The following is a 20,854-nucleotide window of genomic DNA, read 5'->3' on the forward strand; positions in this document are numbered from 1 at the left end:
ATGTGGCAGAAAAGGCTTCCCTGCTAAAGTGCTTTATCAATAAGTTCTCCAAAAATGTGGCAGCATCTGAGCCCTCCGCACCTTCAGGCAACCCGATAAAACGCAGATTACTGCGGCGTGCCCTATTTTCCAGGTCGTCCTGCTTCTGTGCTAATTGCTGGAGCTGACGCTGCATGGAGTCTGCAGTATGTTGAAGAGGGTGTAAAACATTCTCAGCTCTGCTAATTCTGGTCTCCGTCTCAGTCACTCTGTCTCTCAATTTAGCCATGTCTTGCGGATAAGTAATACATCTGTTTTTACCTCCTCAATCTTAGTTGTGAGTATGGTTTGACAGGTAGCTATGGCCTCCAGGACACGGGCAGTATCTGCAGCAGGAGTCTCCGACGAAGCGGCGCCATCATTGGCCTCTGTATCCCGATCCAGGCGGCGGAATTTATCGAGCTGTTGTACAGCCGCCGCTGTCTTTTTCAGCGGGGACATATCCCTCGGAGTGGCGGGGTCTCCCCAACAATTAATGCCGATGTATAAGCAGTTTGAGGCACCCAGGATAATAGAACAGGATATAGAAGGAGCAGAGCTCAGCTCAGGTGTGTCCTACACCATTGCCGCCCACGCCACGCCCCCCCCCCACATTTTAAAGCAAATTTGAAGAGTGTACTATACATAGATAAGATAGATATGAAAGCATATAGGGCTTTATATATAAAAGAGCAAATTCTAGTTAAAAGTGGTAAAAATGCGGACATGGTAAAGGAGATGTCATAGGCTGTGCGGACATGATACAGGACATGTCAGAGGCTGTGTGGACATGGTACAGGAGATGTCAGAGGCTGTGCGGACATGGTACAGGAGATGTCATAGGCTGTGCGGACATGGTACAGGAGATGTCAGAGGCTGTGTGGACATGGTACAGGAGATGTCAGAGGCTGTGAGGACATGGTACAGGAGAGGTCAGAGGCTGTGCGAACATGGTACAGGAGAGGTCAGAGGCTGTGCGAACATGGTACAGGAGAGGTCAGAGGCTGTGTGGACATGGTACAGGAGATGTCAGAGGCTGTGCGGACATGGTACAGGAGATGTCAGAGGCTGTGCGGACATGGTACAGGAGATGTCAGAGGCTGTGCGGACATGGTACAGGAGATGTCAGAGGCTGTGCGGACATGGTACAGGAGATGTCAGGGGCTGTGCGGACATGGTACAGGAGATGTCAGGGGCTGTGCGGACATGGTACAGGAGATGTCAGGGGCTGTGCGGACATGGTACAGGAGATTGTAGAAGCTGTGCGGACATGGTACAGGAGATGTCAGAGGCTGTGCGGACATGGTACAGGAGATGTCAGGGGCTGTGCGGATCCCCCTCCCCCCGCCCTCTCCCCCTAATACAATGCTGCCCCCCCTGGCCCTCTCCCCCTAATACAATGCTGACCCCCCCCGGCCCCCCCTAATACAATGCTGTTCTCCCCGGCCGCCTCCCCCTAATACAATGCTGATTCCCCGCTTCCCCTAATACAATGCTGACCCCCCCCGGCCCACTCCCCCTATTACACTGCTGATTCCCCCTGGCCCCCTCCCTCTAATACAATGCTGTGCCCCCCCGGCCCCCTCCCTTTAATACAATGCTGTTTCCCCCCTCCCCCTACATTTGGGAGATCAGCATTGTATTAGGGGGAGGGGGCCTGGGGGAACAGCATTGTATTAGGGGGAGGGGAACAGTATTGTAATAGGGGCCCTAATACAATGCTGATCCCCCTCCCCCCCAATACAATGCTGACCCCCCCGGCCCTCTCCCCCTAATACAATGCTGACCCCCCCGGCCCTCTCCCCCTAATGCACTGCTGATCTCCCTCCCACCCCCCTAATATACTGCTGACCCCCCCTAATACAATGCTGATCCCCCCCTCCTCCTAGTACACTGCTGACCCCCACTGGCCCCCTCCCTCTAATAAAATGCTGTTCCCCTCCTCCTAATACAATGCTAACCGCCTCCCTCTAATACAAGCAGGCTCACCTGCGATCATGCTGCTGCTGGCGCGTGACGTCTCGTCTGTGTGGGAGGGATCGGCGTCGGCACCGTGACTGTCTTTCAGCCACAGCCAGTCAGTTGATCCACCGCCGCGCAGCCGCACCGTGACGTCATGCTGCTCACAGCGGCTGACGTAGAAGAGTAAATATCGGACGGACCGTCACTCTGGAGCGCAGCGGGGGCCGGGGCCGCAGCGCCATCATCATTCACAGCGGCCTCAATGCAGCGGCCGGCCCCAATGCTTAAAGCGGCGCTGCGGCCCTATCTTAAAGCAGCTCCAGGGCCGGCGGCCCACCGGGAAATTTCCCGGTAGGCCAGTTCGGCCCTGGGCTGGTGCTGATTACATGTAACTGCTCACATACACAGTTACATGTGATCAGCACCACTGACTGAGCCTAAATGATTTGGGTCCAGGGTTGCTGGCTCTGGCCACATACAGGCTGGACGCTGGTGTAGTAGTTTAGAGTATTGAGGAAGGGAGCCTAACTTACAACCTTGCACACAGGCCCCGCTGCATTCAGAAAACACCCATGGTGTACACCTCTGTGTTTCAGGGGCATTTCTTTACTCCTTAGGGCTAATGTACACTGGGTGTTTAACCCTGGTGGATGAGATCATGGCGTTCTGGTGCTGGTGGAAGCCACAGGCGCACTGTCCAGCCCTAATGCTGGCAGTCTGTAAAACTCTATGATAGGCTGAGAGCTACAAATTAAAGGCCACATTTAGTCCACAGCCTCCCTCTAGTACTTTATTCTTCTAACACTCCTGCACGTATAGTGCGCCTGAGACTAGGTGCACCCAATGCACACACTCGCCATATTCCTGGTCCTTTTTGGCAGGACCTCCACTCTAGGTACAGAGGGGTAACTGGGGGCACCTTCTATGCCGAGCCCCATGTCTTGCAAGTGGTTACAGGACAGGCTCTCACTCCCCCATCCTCCACATTCTCTAGCCTGACCAGGTTTGTACACGGTTGGTTACATTGGGATCCCATCTCTCCATGTGGGAACATCATGAAATAAGTTTAAAGTAGAAGTTCAGTCTAAAACCAACTAACTCTAATGCCCCATACACACGTGCAGATTATCTGCAGACTGTTGTCTGCAGACTTACCAAAACCATATAATATGAGGTCAAACCTAAACATTTTCAATTTGTATGCAATCCGGCAGGCCCTTGCACTACATAGAAAAGGTAAGTCTGCAGACAAAAGTCTGCAGATAATCTGCACGTGTGTATGGGGCATTACTCTATTGACAGCCACATTCTGAAACAAATCCATCTACAAATCCATGCACAGCACGGTCCGCTACTTGTCAGGCGACCAAGTCGCCTGACAAGTCGGAACAGTGGGAACCGACACTAATGGTTGTGTGTTGAAATATTTTGAGGGGACAACAAATTTACACTGTTATACAAGCTGTACACATTGTAGCAAAGTGTAATTTCCTCAGTGTTGTCACATGAAAAGATATAATAAAATATTTACAAAAAATGTGAGGGGTGTACTCACTTTTGTGAGATACTGTATTTTTATTATCAGCCCCCTGTTTGTAGAAGTATCTTTTATTACCGGTTCCCTGTATGTAAAAGTATCTTTTATTATCAGTCCCCTGTATGTAGAAGTATTTTATTATCAGTCCCCTGTATGTAGAGGTATTTTAAATATTAGACCCTTGTATGTAGAGGTATTTTAATTATTATTTGCCTGTATGTAGAAGTATTTTTATTATCAGTCCCCTGTATGTAGAAATATTTTGTATTATCAGTCCCCTGTATGTAGAAGTATGTTTATTATCAGTCCCCTGTATGTAGAAGTATTTTTATTATTAGTCCCCTGTATGTAGAAGCAGGGCTTTTTTTCTAAATGAATAGGTGCAGGAACTCCCCCTTTGTGAGTCAATGCTTGTCTCCGCCCCTATTCACCTCTGAGCAACCGTTCTTGATTCCACCCCCACCCAGCTGTAAAATAGACCCCCTGCAGCAAGCAACAATAGAGCATCTCCAGCAACAATGGACCCCTGCAAAAAATGCCACCTCAGCAACAAAAGACCTTGAGCGGCAGCAATAGATTTACCAACAGCCAGCATTAATAGACCCCTCCCTCAACAGCAAATCCCTTCCAGCAACAATTGACCACTAACAACATAAGCCCGCCCCCCAGCAAACCAGCAACAATAGACCTCCCCAGCAACAATAGACCTCAATGCAAAACTAGATCCCCTCCAGCAACAATAGACCCCCCAGCAGTCAGCATCAATTGACCCCCCAGTACACCTCAGTACCCCTTACCATTACATACAATACATTCAGTGCTGGAGGTGGCAGAACTGCGTTCCCGCTGAAAAAAAGCCCTGTGTAGAAGTATATTTTATTAATAGTCCCCTGTATGTAGAAGTATTTTTTATTATCAGTCCCCTGTATGTAGAATTATATTTTATTATTAGTCCCCTGTATGTAGAAGTATTTTTTATTATCAGTCCCTGTATGTAGAAGTATATTTTATTATCAGTCTCCTGTATGTAGAAGTATTTTAATTATTAGTCGCCTGTATGTAGAAGTATATTTTATTATCAGTCCCCTGTATGTAGAAGTATTTTATTATCAGTCCCCTGTATGTAGAAGTATATTTTATTATCAGTCCCCTGTATGTAGAAGTATTTTATTATCAGTCCCCTGTATGTAGAAGTATATTTTATTATCAGTACCCTGTATGTAGAAGTATATTTTATTATTAGTCCTCTGTATGATGAAGTATATTGTATTATCAGTCCCCTGTATGTAGAAGTATATTTTATTATCAGTCCCCTGTATGTAGAAGTATATTTTATTATCAGTCCCCTGTATGATGAAGTATATTGTATTATCAGTCCCCTGTATGTAGAAGTATATTTTATTATCAGTCTCCTGTATGTAGAAGTATATTTTTATTATCAGTCCCTTGTATGTAGAATTATATTTTATTATCAGTCTCCTGTATGTAGAATTATATTTTATTATCAGTCCCCTGTATGTAGAAGTATATTTTATTATCAGTCCCCTGTATGTAGAAGTATATTTTTATTATCAGTCCCCTGTATGTAGAAGTATATTTTATTATCAGTCCCCTGTATGTAGAAGTATATTTTATTATCAGTCCCCTGTATGTAGAAGTATATTCTATTATCAGTCCCCTGTATGTAGAAGTATTTTTTATTATCAGTCCCCTGTATGTAGAAGTATCATTTATTATCAGTCTCCTGTATGTAGAATTATATTTTTTTATCAGTCTCCTGTATGTAGAAGTATATTTTTATTATCAGTCCCCTGTATGTAGAATTATATTTTATTATCAGTCCCCTGTATGTAGAATTATATTTTATTATCAGTCTCCTGTATGTAGAAGTATATTTTATTATCAGTCCCCTATAGGTAGAAGTATCTTTTATTATCATATCAGTCCCCTGTATGTAGAAGTATTTTTATTATCAGTCCCCTGTATGTAGAAGTATATTTTACTGTATGTAGAAGTATATTTTATTATCAGTCCCCTGTATGTAGAAGTATATTTTATTATCAGTCCCCTGTATGTAGAAGTATATTTTATTATCAGTCCCCTGTATGTAGAAGTATATTTTTATTATCAGTCCCCTGTATGTAGAATTATATTTTATTATCAGTCCCCTGTATGTATAAGTATCTTTTATTATCAGTCCCCTGTATGTAGAAGTATATTTTATTATCAGTCCCCTGTATGTAGAAGTATATTTTTATTATCAGTCTCCTGTATGTAGAAGTATATTTTATTATCAGTCCCCTGTATGTAGAATTATATTTTATTATCAGTCCCCTGTATGTAGAAGTATATTTTTATTATCAGTCCGCTGTATGTAGAAGTATATTTTATTATCAGTCCCCTGTATGTATAAGTATCATTTATTATCAGTCCCCTGTATGTAGAAGTATGTTTTATTATCAGTCCCCTGTATGTAGAAGTATATTTTATTATCAGTCCCCTGTATGTAGAAGTATATTTTATTATCAGTCCCCTGTATGTATAATTATATTTTATTATTAGTCCCCTGTATGTAGAAGTATATTTTATTATCAGTCCCCTGTATGTAGAAGTATATTTTATTATCAGTCCCCTGTATGTATAAGTATCATTTATTATCAGTCCCCTGTATGTAGAAGTATATTTTTATTATCAGTCCCCTGTATGTATAAGTATATTTTATTATTAGTCCCCTGTATGTAGAAGTATATTTTATTATCAGTCCCCAGTATGTAGAAGTATATTTTATTATCAGTCCCCTGTATGTAGAAGTATATTTTATTATCAGTCCCCAGTATGTAGAAGTATCTTTTATTATCAGTCCCCAGTATGTAGAAGTATATTTTATTATCAGTCCCCAGTATGTAGAAGTATATTTTATTATCAGTCCCCTGTATGTAGAAGTATATTTTATTATCGGTCCCCTGTATGTAGAAGTATATTTTATTATCAGTCCCCAGTATGTAGAAGTATCTTTTATTATCAGTCCCCAGTATGTAGAAGTATATTTTATTATCAGTCCCCTGTATGTAGAAGTATATTTTATTATCAGTCCCCAGTATGTAGAAGTATATTTTATTATCAGTCCCCTGTATGTAGAAGTATTTTTATTATCAGTCCCCTGTATGTAGAAGTATATTTTACTGTATGTAGAAGTATATTTTATTATCAGTCCCCTGTATGTAGAAGTATATTTTATTATCAGTCCCCTGTATGTAGAAGTATATTTTATTATCAGTCCCCTGTATGTAGAAGTATATTTTTATTATCAGTCCCCTGTATGTAGAATTATATTTTATTATCAGTCCCCTGTATGTATAAGTATCTTTTATTATCAGTCCCCTGTATGTAGAAGTATATTTTATTATCAGTCCCCTGTATGTAGAAGTATATTTTTATTATCAGTCTCCTGTATGTAGAAGTATATTTTATTATCAGTCCCCTGTATGTAGTGCACTGAGGTTGCAGGAAGAGTACACAGCATTCAGTCAGTCAGTCAGGCAGCAGGCGGTTGATGGTGTAGTGTAGGCCGTGTCCTGTTGATGACCCCACTCACTCCGCCCTCCTCAGCCATCCCAGCTGGGAGCTCCTCTGTACACAGAGCCAGATCCCATCGCTCCCTCACAGGACTCCTCATACACCGACAAGACATGTAAGCCGGGGCTGCCTGGGGGTCAGTCATAGAGATATTTAGATGCCATATTTCCCTGCTGTGACAATAGGAAATGTGGAGGGATAAGGAAGGCTGTGTGTAATAGAGGCAGAGGAGTGTATGGAGTGTAATAGTAGCACAGCCCTCCTTTATACACTTCATGTTCCCAGCTGGGAGATGTGAGCATTGTATTACAAGTGCTGGAAGTCTGTATTTCTAACATGTTGAGGAATGTTTTCAGCAGATTCAGTATCATTGCTATATGAAGGAGAGGGGGTGATAATGATAATACGGTTTTCTTACATACAAGTGCATCTCAAAAAACTAAAATATTGTAAAAAAGTTTATTAATTTCAGAAATTCAATTCAAAAAGTGAAACACATATATTATATAGATTCATCACACACGCAGTGATATATTTCAAGCATTTCTTTATTTTCATTTTGATGATAATGGCTTACAGCTAGTGAAAACCCCAAATGCACTATCGCAGAAAGTTCGAATATTATGTAAGACCAATTAAAAAAAAAAAAAAAAAAAGGATTTTTATTACAGAAATGTGTGCTTACTGAAAAGTATGTCCATGTACGGTATAATATGCACTCAATACTTGATTGGGGCTCCTTTTGCACAAAACTGCATAAATGCAGCATGGCATGGAGGCGATCAGCTTGTGGCACTGCTGAGGTGTTAGGCTCGGGTCACACTTGTGTGATGCGGGAACGCTGCGAATATGCAGCGTGTTCCCGCATCGCATCCGCACATCTGGCAGCTCACACCGCTATATGCGATACGCAGGGGGTGTCAATTAAATGTTAACGACACCCCCAGTTTGATCGCATATCGCAGTGCGATCTGACAGTTCGCACAGGATCGGATCGCACAAGTGTGAACCACTGTGCGATCCGATTCTGAGGCAGCTCAAAAAATGCCTCATGTGCGTGTTTGGTGCGGATACAGTGCAAATTCAGCCATACAAAGTGTATGGCTGAACTCGCATCCTCACATCCGATCACATGTAATGAAGGAGCAGTGCGCTCCGAATTAAATGCGATCTTGCAAACCGCAATAATGTGAACCGGCATTTATGGAAGCCCAGGTTGCTTTGATAGTGGCCTTCAGATGATCTGCATTGTTGGGTCTGGTGTGTCTCATCTTCCTCTTGACAATACCCCACAGATTCTCTATAGGATTTAGGTCAGGCGAGTTTGCTGGCTAATCAGGCACAGTGATATTATGATCATTAATCCACAAAGCTGTTCAGCAGAGGGAAGCATGAAATGCTCTAGAAGAGGTTTCCTGGTAGAGGACTGCACTGACTTTTACTTGATAAAACACAGTGGACCAACACTAGCAGATAACATGGCTCCCCAAATCATCACGGACTGTGGAAACTTCACGCCGGACCTCATGTAACGTGGATTCTGTGCCTCTCCGCTCTTCCTCCAGACTCTGGGAACTTGATTTCCAAATGAAATGAAAAATGTACTTTTATCCGAAAAGAGGACTTTGGACTGCTGAGCAACAGTCCAGCCCTTTTTCTCCTTAGCCCAGGTAAGACACTTCTGACATTGTCTCTGGTTCAGGAGTGGCTTGACACAAGGAATGCAACCGTTGTAGCCCATGTCCTGGATACGTCCTGTGTGTGGTGGCTCTTGAAGCACTGACACCAGCTATAGTCCACTGCTTGTGAATCTCCCCCCAAATTCTTAAACGGCCTTTGCTTCACAATCCTCTCATGGCTGCGGTTATCCCAGTTGCTTGTGCACCTTTTTCTACCACACTTTTTCCTTCCTCTCGACTTTCCCTTAATATGCTTGGATACAGCACTCTGTGAACAGCCAGCTTCTTTAGTAATACCCTTTTGTGACTTAACCTCTCTATGGAGGGTGTTAATGACTGTCTGATGGACAACTGTCAAGTCAGCAGTCTTCTCCATGGATGTGTAACCTTCTGAACCAGACTGAGAGACCATTAAAGGCTCAGGAAACTTTACAGGTGTTTTGAGATAATTAGCTGATTAGAGTGTGACACCATGAGTCTACAATATTCAACTTTTTCACAATATTCTAATTTTCTGAGATACTGAAATTTGGGTTTTCACTAGCTATAAGCCATAATCATCAAAATTAAAAGAAAGAAATGCTTGAAATATATCACTCTCTGTGTAATGAATCTATATAATATGAGTTTCACTTTTTGAACTGAATTACTGAAATAAATTAACTTTTTGATAATATTCTAACTTTTTAAGATGCACCTGTACATACAGCACATCAACCCATCAGGGGGTGTACTGAGCAGATGCTCCAGGAAATAGGTATTGGAGCTAAAGAACAATGCCAAGGAGGCAGCAAGTGATAGCTGTAAGGGCTAGCTTACTCTTGTGGTTGGGGAATGGTAAAAATGTGGTTGAGCCTCAGTTTTACCATCCCCGACCATTCCGTCTTAAAGAGGAGCTTTAGTCTCCCCCCAAAACAATTAGTTCAGCAGCTACAAATTCTATAGCTGCAGACTTTTAATATAAGGACACTTACCTGTCCAAAGATCCAGCAAAGATTCTTTAATCGGCTTTGGGTCCAGGCGCCGGCATCTTGACTAAGAGAAACCAGCAGCTTCACAGCCAGTTTCCCAGAAATGCTTTTGAATGGTCCCACAGTCTTCCAGGACCTGTGATGGGGGGCGAATGTCCCCTTGGATCGCTCCAACGATCTGACCAGACATAGGAGGCGGGTACCTGTCATAACCAGGTACCTGCTCCCCAAAAAAGAGTTGGAGTGAGTAAAGTTTTGCGTTAAGCTGCAAAGGCAGCCGGCACAAGGGTGTACACATGCCGTGACAAAATTGAAGTCCCCTGTTGCGTTTGGCACATGAGCGGTGTGTGTACCTGTTGTCAATTTGCGTTTGGCACTAGCCAAATGCGACCTATTCAAATGAATGCAATAATTAATTTATTTTGTGTTATGTGGAAGCACTGAATGTATGCTGCCTTTGGTATTTTGACACTATTTTATCAATTTTTTTGTTTTAGCGCTGATGTTGTCACACATTTTTATTCAAATGAATGGGCCACGCTGCAACACACCCACAATTGCGTACGATGTAAGTGGTTGCAAAGTGGTTGTGTGGCATTTAGGGGGTAAAATAGGCAGTGGGGAGGTAACATATCGCCTTCTGACTGCCTGTCAAATGCCTCTGTAAAATGATCTGAGGGTGGATCGCTTTTCAGAGGAGCAGCAGTCCCTGCCACATGTGTAAATGAGCTCTAAGTCATCCTTCGCTGGAAATGCTTTCTTCTTATCTGGGAAAATTTCCTCCTTAGCTGGAAGCACTTCCTTCTTTTCTGGGAATGTTTCCTCCTTTGCTGGAAACTATGGATAGACCGATATAGTTTTTTTAAGGGCCGATACCGATATTTTGGTCACAACAAATCAGTATTGGCCGATATGGGGCGATATTTTGTACATTAAAAGTTTTGAGAAATAAAGACAATTTTTGACACAGATCTGGTACTGAACATGTTACTTTTTGTTTAATGCTTAATGGCTGGCTTGCTGGCACCCTGTGGTGGGTGGCTGGCTGTCTGGCACCCTGTGGTAGGTGGGTGGCTGGTACAGGGCCTGTGGGTGGCTGGCTGGTACAGGACCTGTGGGTGGCTGGCTGGTACAGGGCCTGTGGGCGGCTGGCTGGTACAGTGCCTGTGGCTGGCTGGTACAGGGCCTGTGGGTGACTGGCTGTCTGGCACCCTGTCTGTGGGTGGCTGGCTTTCTGGCACCCTGTCTGGGGGTGGCTGGCTGTCTGGCACCCTGTCTGTGGGTGGCTGGCTGTCTGGCACCCTGTCTGTGGGTGGCTGGCTGGCTGTGTGGCACCCTGTCTGTGGGTGGCTGGCTGGCTGTCTGGTACCCTGTCTGTGGGTGGGTGACTGGCTGTCTGGTACCCTGTCTGTGGGTGGCTGGCTGGCTGTCTGGCACCCTGTCTGTGGGTGGGTGGCTGGCTGTCTGGCACCCTGTCTGTGGGTGGCTGGCTGTCTGGCACCCTGTCTGTGGGTGGCTGGCTGTCTGGCACCCTGTCTGTGGGTGGCTGGCTGGCTGTGTGGCACCCTGTCTGTGGGTGGGTGACTGGCTGTCTGGTACCCTGTCTGTGGGTGGGTGACTGGCTGTCTGGTACCCTGTCTGTGGGTGGGTGACTGGCTGTCTGGTACCCTGTCTGTGGGTGGGTGACTGGCTGTCTGGTACCCTGTCTGTGGGTGGCTGGCTGGCTGTCTGGCACCCTGTCTGTGGGTGGGTGGCTGGCTGTCTGGCACCCTGTCTGTGGGTGGGTGGCTGGCTGTCTGGCACCCTGTCTGTGGGTGGGTGGCTGTCTGTCTGGTACCCTGTCTGTGGGTGGGTGGCTGGCTGGCACCCTGTCTGTGGGTGGCTGGCGGTCTGGCACCCTGTCTGTGGGTGGGTGGCTGGCTGTCTGGCACCCTGTCTGTGGGTGGGTGGCTGGCTGTCTGGTACCCTGTCTGTGGGTGGGTGGGTGGGTGGCTGGCTGGCGGTCTGGCGCCCTGTCTGTGGGTGGCTGGCGGTATGGCGCCCTGTCTGTGGGTGGGTGGCTGTCTGGCACCCTGTCTGTGGGTGGCAGGGGGGCTGTGGGTAGCTGGCTGGTACAGGGCCTGGGGGTGGCTCGCTGGCTGGTACAGTGCCTGTGGCTGGCAGGTACAGGGCCTGTGGCTGACTGGCTCGCTGGTACAGTGCCTGTGGGTGGCTGGCTGGTACAGGGCCTGTGGATGTGGGTGGGTGGCTGGCTTGCACCGGGCTGCTGTGGGTGGGTGTATGGCTGTGATACACTCCCGCGAGACTAGTCCCGATTCCAAACGATGCTGTCCAAGGCGAGGGAGGCGGCCTAAGAAGGCAGAATGACGTCACAAAAATATCGGCCAATTTTGGGGCCGATACCGATATATCAGGGAAAGTGCATATCGGCCGCCGATATATCGGCCTTGCCAATAATCGGTCTATCCCTACTGGAAACACTTCCTCCTTTGTTGGAAATGCAGTCCTTTTCCCCAATGCCTGCAGGCTTCTGGTCCTGTTGCTCTTATTTGAATGAAATTGGTCAGCCCATAAACTTATGTGGGGACTACTACTTGTACTATGGTACAGTTCTGAGATCAGAAGTTTGCATGCGAGTATCTGAGGTCAGTACTTTATCTAGCTTGTGGGGAGGTAAAAGCTGGCAGCAGCCAATACTTGCACCAGATTTTGTAAGAGAAGGTATATAATGATATAGATTATGGGCACATTTATTTCCTGTACAGCATACAAGTAGCTTTCCAGATCACTCATATGCTTTTAATGTCATTGTTTACTCTTTTCACTATTTTTTATTATAGGTATCTTAAATGGGGCTTTTCTGCTGCTCTTCTGGCAGTCATCGTTGGAATATACCTGTTGCCATCTCCAATAGATCCAGAACCATTCATGTAAGTCCTAAGCTGATTCAAGATGTATGATGATTTTTTTTTTTACGTCTAATTTATTTGCCTGTATGCAGGGCCCTACTGCCCATAAGGCTAAGTGAGGAGGCCGCCTCTAGTGACTCTCATGGAGGCGCAGTAAGGGACAGCAGTGTTCAAACCAAAGCACATCAATGGTTGTTTTTACGGGGGCATCAGCATCCAGGCATCCTGTGGGGAAGAGGGGGTCAGGCGGCATCAGCCCCCAACAAGGCCCTGGTTGTATGTAATTTATGCACTATCTCCCCCACCCATGCTTCTAACTCACATTTAATGATAGTTAGGGCCTATTCACACTATGTAAAATAAATGGCATTTTTCTGCACCTGATCAACGCCAGTCACTGCAAGAAAACCTAGAAAAAAAATGTTTTTTATTGAGCCCTTTTCACAATACAGTGCTTGTGTAATGTACAGTGCAGAAAAAATGCAGACATGCTGCATTTTTCCCTTTTCACAATACAGTGCTTGTGTAATGTACAGTGCAGAAAAAATGCACACATGCTGCATTTTTCCACAGTGCATCAGATTGCACTGCAGTTTACCATGATGCAGCATGGCACGCTGCAGCACAGAGGCTGAGTGGAGTGTAACTTTGTAAATTTTGAATAAAGTTAAAAAATGATGCAATGCCCTGAAACTGAGCTTTTTAGCGTGCAGCTACTTTGAACATAGTACAAACAAGTGTCTTTTTCTCTTTTGTTCTTTGATGGACACAGCTCATCCTCATAATAGGTGGGTTTGATGTCGCCACCTTCAGGAAATGGGGGATGAGTGCAACTAAATTAAAAGCACATCTAAGGAGCTGCAACGCAGGATTCCGTTTTTACCTAGCGTTGCCAGGAGAAGGATGCAAATAGTTTTTCTCAACTGGGTGACCGGCCAGGAATCATAGATCAGTGTAGTCCCCATAGCTTCACCAGCGAATTCATGCTGTCCCCAGTATAGGGGGATTGGTTGCAATTGCTCTACTCAGCCAAGCAGCTGGCAGGAACTCACACCTTTGCAGACGTGTATGACGGTTGGACCAGGTTCTTCCATCAGGGCACTGCATATTAACCAATGGCAACAATGGTTAATATGCCATTGGTTAATATGCAATGCAGTTCCAGGTTTGCCCTTAAGGACCATGCGTATACGCCTGGTTGGGGTCGGCGCATTGGTTTACTTTGTAGGTATTCCTTTGCCCCAGGTGATCCCCCCCCCCCCCCCTTCCCCACACTTTTCCTTTTTGTAGCTTTTGAGGACCTCCTAGGGGCTGACACTGTAACTGTTAAATTCTGTGCCATGTCAGAGTTGTGCTCACTGCCACTTATGTGTCTGTGACTCCAATCACATGACTGTCATTGGAGCAGGCGGGGGCGTGCCATGGGCTGTACAGGTTGTGCTGTATTCGTGGCTGTGGGGTAGACAGCCTCCATATTTACATGCCTTCTACCAGCTACGGGAATGCCTGGCCCATCGCTCTGCCATAGTGGCTATTGTACAACATGGCCCCTATCCTAAGTGGGTAGACAGTTTAGTGGTCCCGCAGCCACCATTTTAAATGTGGACCTTTGCCCTTTTGTAGTTTCTCTGCCATGGGGGGTATTTCTCATAGCTTGGGAGGGTGGTTCTCCTCCTCCACCCAGCGACAGTGGCAACCTGCTGGCTGTGGCTATCTTTTTAAGTATGGGTGTTTGCTGATTTATGGCTCCCACCGAGTACAATTCTCCTAGGGGTAAGGTGGTTCTTCCCCTCCCTCCAGCAGGTGTGGCTTGTGGCAGAGGCATGGCTGACAGCAAGATGTGGGGGATCTTTCATCTAACCTGCTGCAGATCTCTGAACATGGTAGCACGACAGCAATCCTCTTTTTTTTAGCAACCTTCCCTTGATGAGGGTGTGGCGCATTATCCTGCCCATGCTGTACTCCCCATCCCCACCAGGGGGGTTTCCATCTCCATAAGAAGTAACTGTACAATGTTTCTGCAGCCTCCTCTATCAGCATGAGTTTCTTGCAGCTGATGTTATAGTTCCATTGCTACTTTGCTGCATTGCAAGATGCCTGCAGCCCTGGCTATGCATTGGTTTTACTGGAGCCACAATCCCCTTAAGGCTGCTTCCTTTGGGGGCATCACAGAAGTATTCATGAGGGAGTGTTTATCAAAAGGGGGTCATCTCCCCTACCTCCTATCTCTAGGACATTTGTGGCTAACATCTTGCATTCTGAAGATTCTCCCTCCTTTGGGACCCCACTGCCTGGGAACAGAGAGTACAACACATTCTATGTACTTGGTGTCCGGATCCTCCTGGTCCTTGCTTCATCCCTGGTGTCAGACTTTGACCATATGGCTTTCTGGATCAACTGGTTCAGGGTCTTCAACATTTGTGTATCGCAACCTTGCACTCTACACAAATAATCTTCTGCCTGTTGTTCTGCCTTGGATTTTACAGTTGCTTCCATGCAGTCTGCAGGCCATACTCCCAAACATGTACAAACAGAGATGCAGCTGCGGGGAGAAGCCTATTTGGGTGCATCCTTGGACAGATTCATCAAGAATACCAGCGGTGCTCCTACCCCAAGCTCGGAAGAATGAGGACACGTTCAAAAAGCGTGACCCTCCTCCTCCATGTACAAACGTCCTTTTTGAGGCCAAGGCATCTCCTCCAAGTTCAACCCTTCCATCGCGGGTTATCTCTGTGGGTTGGCTGGATGTCTGCTCCTACGAGCACTGTCTGCATCTGTCTTGCGTGTTCTCTGTCCCTCTCATTTGAGACCTTGGTGGATCTGAGTCTCCTTAAGGTTTTTCCTGAGGATTTTGAACCTCATGATGGATTCCTTCTAAGCAGTTGCTTACACACTTCACTATCCAGATCTGTCCAAAGAAAACAGGGTTCCAGGCTCCTGGGACCTGCTCTTACGTAACGAGGCTTTCTAGCTTAGTGGCTTTGATCTCCACTTCTGTTGGTTGGGAACTCCCTTCTCCACCTTAATTAGGGGATCATCACCACGGATGTCTGTCCATATGGTTGGAGGGTTGTGCTGGATCTTTGATCTTTTCTAAGCCTTTGGTCTCCGGGAAGTCTGGTCTTCCTGTTAACATCCTAGAACTTCGGCCAACTTTTCTCTCTTCCACTGGCGGCCTCTTCTCCAGGGTTACCTGAGCAGGGTACAATTGAAATGGGGCGCAAGCTCAACTGTGGCCCTGGCAGTCTCTCATATTCTCCACTAACCCGTACTTCTTGTGCTGGCTCTATCGGCGGTTCAATTTCCAGGGATGGACTGCTGTCTAGTGGACTGTCTCAACCACTAGGCATTGTCAGTGTTGGGGCACCCCTAACGTCAATCTCCTTTTCAGGCTCAACCCGTAGTTTCTCAATGTCATGGCCAGATAAAGGGCAGATGCAGCAGATTCTTCATTTGCTCACGGTCATGAGTACTCCCTGATGTATGCCCTTTTTCCCTGAGGCTTCATCCTCAATTGCTACCAGGTTTTGAGTGGGAGGGGGTTTCGCCCCTCCTTTTGGCTATGGACTGGTCTCAGAGGGCTTGAATGGTGATGCTGTATCGGTTGGTCATTGTTGCTGCGTGGCACCTTCTGCTCTGCTAAGATTCTTATTCTTTCTTCTTAGATTTGGTTTTCCACCCTGCTCTGCAAAGTGATGGCTTTACCAACTTGGCTGATAAGACCCAGTGCTGCAGTCCTTCCATGTTGCTTAGAGCACGGCTGTCCACTTCCTGTTTTCATCTCCCACTGCACCTGGTTGGCTTATTTTGCTTACTGTGATTCTTTGTAAGTTCTTGATTGCCTGTATCCTGACCTGCCTTCTGGGGGTAGGGGTCATGTGTTGAACCTTTGTACTGTGAAGGGCCAATTTATTTATTTATTTTTGTTTTTCTTTTTACCCTTGGCTGTGTTTTTTTTTTTTTTTTTTTTTTTTTTTTTTTTTAGTGTTCCTTGGAGCCCTTTTCCCTGGTCCGTTCCTTTTTTCTGGAGGTCACATGGGTAATTTCTCCCTTAGGCATTTCTTGCCTCCTTGGCTGCCTTTAATCTTGTCTGGTCAGCCTGGCAAACACCTCAATTTGAACTATATCTGAAATATTTCCCTCTCAAGTGTTTGTTTTTTTTCCTTGGTGACCATCCCTTATGTCCTTTGGTGTCTGGGTAATGTCTCTCCAGTGTGCATCCTTTTTAGTGGTGCACAGGGACAGCTGGTGCTTCGCTTCGCTCTAGGATGTATCTTTTTTTTGGTGTCGGATTTGATCTAAGTGAAGTTCCACCTTACCTGCCTTGTGTCCTTCAGAGCTAAGGCTCTCCAGGGCTTGGATATGGCTAGGGCCGTTTGGCTTATGCCTTTCGACTACAACCTCTACTCGGAACTGTGTCTTCCTTTTTTTCCTGTCCCTAATGGGCCTGACAGGACCAAGCCGTTTTTCATCTTCAGCTATTTCTAGATGGATTTGTCATGTGGTTATCCAGGCCTTTGCTGTGTTAGGACGGGAAGCTCCGTTCCTAGATACTGCAAGTTCTACCTGATTATTTAGTAGGTCTTGGGTGTTTCGCTCTGTTCCTGTTGTTCAGAGTTGCAGCTACCTGGCTGTTCATGTTTGTAGGAGGCTCTCATACGTCGTAGCTACCTCCAGTGGATGCCAGGTTGTTGGAGAGTTTTACAGGTGGTACTTTGAGTTCTGCTAAGGGGGGTGTTCCCTGTTTTGTTTTTGGGTCCATCCTTCTTCTTTCAGGCACTGCTTTGGGATATCCCATCCATTAGGAGTAAGAACTGTGTCTTTCAATGAACGAAAGAGAAAATTGGATTTTTGTATTCACCATGAAATCCTATTCTCTGAGTTCATTGAAGGGCACAGCACCTGCACAGTCTCTTTTTGTGTGTCTTGGTGTTATTACTGCTATCTTCCAACTGAATCCTGTGTTGTAGATGGCAGTTTAGCCATCTTCAGGGGGCTGCCCCTAAAAATGCTTTCAATTTAGTTGCACCTAGCGTCATGCTCCTAAAGGTAGCAACATCAAACCCATCCATTATGAGGAAGAGCTGTGTCCTTCAATGAACTGAGAGAAAGGGATTTTACGGTGAGTACAAAAATCCTGTTTTTCCATTCAGTTGCATTTAATTTGTTTTTTAACAATTTTATTGGTGTTGTGGTACAATTCCCTGCCACTGTATAAAAGATACAGTTGTAGGAGCTGTTGTAATTAGGAACAGTTCACAAACCTGCCCTATTTTCACTGAAGAAAAGCAGGTTGGGTGTGCTTATTGGGTAAAAATGCCAGTCAGTTTCCATCTTCGGCTTGTCAATATCTGATCCAGTCTTAGTAAATTCCCCTCTTTGTCAATTGAATTTGTCATAAAGACGATTAAAGGCCTTGGTTGAACATTTTACCAGGGCCTACAACTCAGCATATTGCAGTAGAGAGATTCTAACTCTAACTAAGTTCTGATGCCAGAACTGCGCTGGCACACAGATTTTCAAGCAGCAGATAGAGCTCTGCGGTTGATGTAGTTTGCAGCTGTGTTCACCTGCCTCTGCACCAATGATAACATTTTGATAGCGTTAGCCTTTGGGGCTGGTCATCTTCATTTTTTTTTTTTATGTGTTCATATTTCTAGATTTGATAAACCTCCACCTTTGGTTGGACCATTGGCTATTAACCGAAGGATCCATCAAGGAAAGAGGCTCTTCTATGGACAACTGAAGGGTCCAGAATCATTTACTAGTGATGGTGAAGGTAGAAGTACATAAACAAAATTATTTGTATTCTGATCTGATAAATGACTTAACATGTGTTCTTGCACTCTGGGATGCAGACTGGTAAAAAGCTGATAGTGGAAAAGGCTGCATTTACCATATATTTCTTGAGCTTGTAGGCACAGAACCTGGGGCACCCTAACATAAATTTTAACTGAATATGGAAGATGCCATTGCTGATTGGTCTTCTGAAAATGCTTGTTTCCTGTCTGTTTTGTTTATTGCAATGGCTTTAAAACTTTTGAAGTCATTGGCAGAGAACACGTATGAGGCCTGGTTTTTCCAGTTTAGAAACAGTCATACAAACAGTATTCATGGGTCAACAGTGGCAACCTTCATATTTCTCCCAATACAGGTTTCCTTTAACTCTTTTATGTGCAGTATATGGAGAAGATGGCCAGGGCCTTGCCAGAGGAAAGGTCAGTATTATTCTAGATGGGCTGTGCTCAGGAGGGTGTTTTTTTTAAATAATACAACTTCCTTAAACCATTAAAGTGGTTATAAAGCCTAAACTAATGCATTGCTTGCAAAAAAAAAGGTAAAAAAATGTTTAGGTATCAGTATCGCATATGTATCAAAAAGCTAATTCTGCCTCATACCTGGCATACTTCTTTAGCCCAAGTGAAGTAATTTTTGTGGTGTATGGTAGCTCCTATGCAGGATAAAGAGTTAAAATATCTGACCATTTTTTATCTGATAATGATCCCAACTCCGTTTCCCAAAACCTCCTACACGTAGGGAAACTCAGTGCAATGTTTGTATTTTTGTGATAGTCAACGGAATGTGCAATTCTTTAGGTAACCTTTACACTGGCACTGTGGATGGAAAGTTGTGGCGGATTCGCGGAGAACACTTACAACTCATAACCCAGATGGGGAAGAATGTGTCCGGGTGTGGTGAGTTATCCAAGCAACTTTTTGTACACTTCTCTGTCTTAAAAAATACTTTGTCACCAGTTCAAAAAAAAGCTAATAGCAGATATAGAGTGGTGGCACCTGGTGAAAGAGCCAGAACTTTGTCCATGTAGAATGGTCTAACATATTCTACCACAGAAGAATGAAATAAGATGCATCAGGTGTTGCGCTGGTACCTCTAGTTAAACATATAAACTGATTCACAAGACACAGCTTACCTGCTTTTTGGCTCTTATATTTGCTTTATTTTGTTTTCTTGCCTCTCCCGCTATACAATTCACTATAGATGCTGGTGTATCTGCAGCCACATTTAAGCATGTAACTGGTTGCTTTTTGAGTCTGCTGCTGCCTCAACCACAAGCATTGAGCCATAAGAAAAAGTTGCACAGCACAAAATGATGTGGCAACAGAATACGTCAACCTGTAGGATTGGGAAACACTTAATGATCAGGTCTGCAATGAATTGTCCCACGCCAGTTACTATATAATACACGTCTCAAAGTAAAAAAATAAAAAACTTCCTTTACCTCCCTGACTGAGTCAGATCCTTATTCATTTGTGTATTACATGCTTTTCTTCCAGGCACTGCAGTTCACACTGGAAGGGTTTGGGCAGCAAAGAAATCTAGAAAGCAATGAGCAGATTTAGTTATGGCCAGGTGCTGAATGACAAGCTGCAGGCTTGTGGATCAGCAGTGACAATGATAACAATGTTCCATCTTTTCATTCCATTGTAGAACAGGCAGGCACAGCCTACATGAGGGTGACAGCTCTTCTCTGAATTCAGGATCAGTGTAGCATCCTTGCCACACTATCGCAGGATGTTCACTGTCAAAAAGCCACCTGGCTCACAGAAGCCCAACCTGTTTCACTCCATCCAGAGCTTACTCACAGGGTGAGGATCACCGGCTGAAATCTGTCCATGTATCAGAACTTCACAGCTAACACCTGTGACCAATAAGACCAATCAACTAGCTAGGTGGATGGTTCCTAAAATCAAGCAATTATACTGATGGACAGTGATATTTATCAGACACAGACTCATCAATAACAAAGACACATTATTAACAGATATTTTGGAAAATGCCAGATTTCACCGACCACTTCATTTTATCAAGCGCATCAACCCATATACAAATATTATTGCCGTAGCAAAGCTGTTTGTATTAATGTATCAACACATAATAACACTGAATTAATAAATGAGTCTGTGTCTGTACAACTCTCTGAATCTATGGGTGGACTGTATACTGGCCAGCGATCTCTGGGAACCAACACCCTGAGTCAGAGGATTAGAGGGGAGGTGTGCCTGCAGCGGAACACTATCTTCTACATTACATCACAGGATGTTGTTTAAGTAGACTTCACTGACAAGCTCAATCGGTATTTGAAAGACTTTGCAGGGGGATTATAAGAAAACTGAAAATGCAGATTTTACGTATAATTAATAAGCACATATTTTTTATTGGGAGGTGGTACATGGATCCTGT

At 44.9% G+C, this 20,854-nt stretch overlaps 1 protein-coding gene across 1 annotated transcript in view; it reads left to right on the forward strand.

Annotated features, from left to right (window-relative positions):
- Positions 1-7,110: 7,110 nt before the first annotated feature.
- The window catches only part of LOC309555083 (adipocyte plasma membrane-associated protein-like), a gene marked incomplete at its 3' end in the record, with an annotated part of 30,654 nt that continues 16,910 nt past the window's right edge, over positions 7,111-20,854 (forward strand). Inside the window, exons 1-4 of the mRNA XM_082256909.1 lie at positions 7,111-7,208; positions 12,584-12,673; positions 18,313-18,431; positions 19,249-19,347. Coding sequence (XP_082113035.1) covers positions 7,207-7,208; positions 12,584-12,673; positions 18,313-18,431; positions 19,249-19,347 — 310 coding nt within the window. The 5' untranslated portion in view covers positions 7,111-7,206. The remainder of the gene's footprint in view (positions 7,209-12,583; positions 12,674-18,312; positions 18,432-19,248; positions 19,348-20,854) is intronic.

This window comes from Pelophylax lessonae (genome assembly GCF_965119305.1).
Source record: "Pelophylax lessonae genome assembly, chromosome: 4".
NCBI lineage: Eukaryota > Metazoa > Chordata > Amphibia > Anura > Ranidae > Pelophylax > Pelophylax lessonae.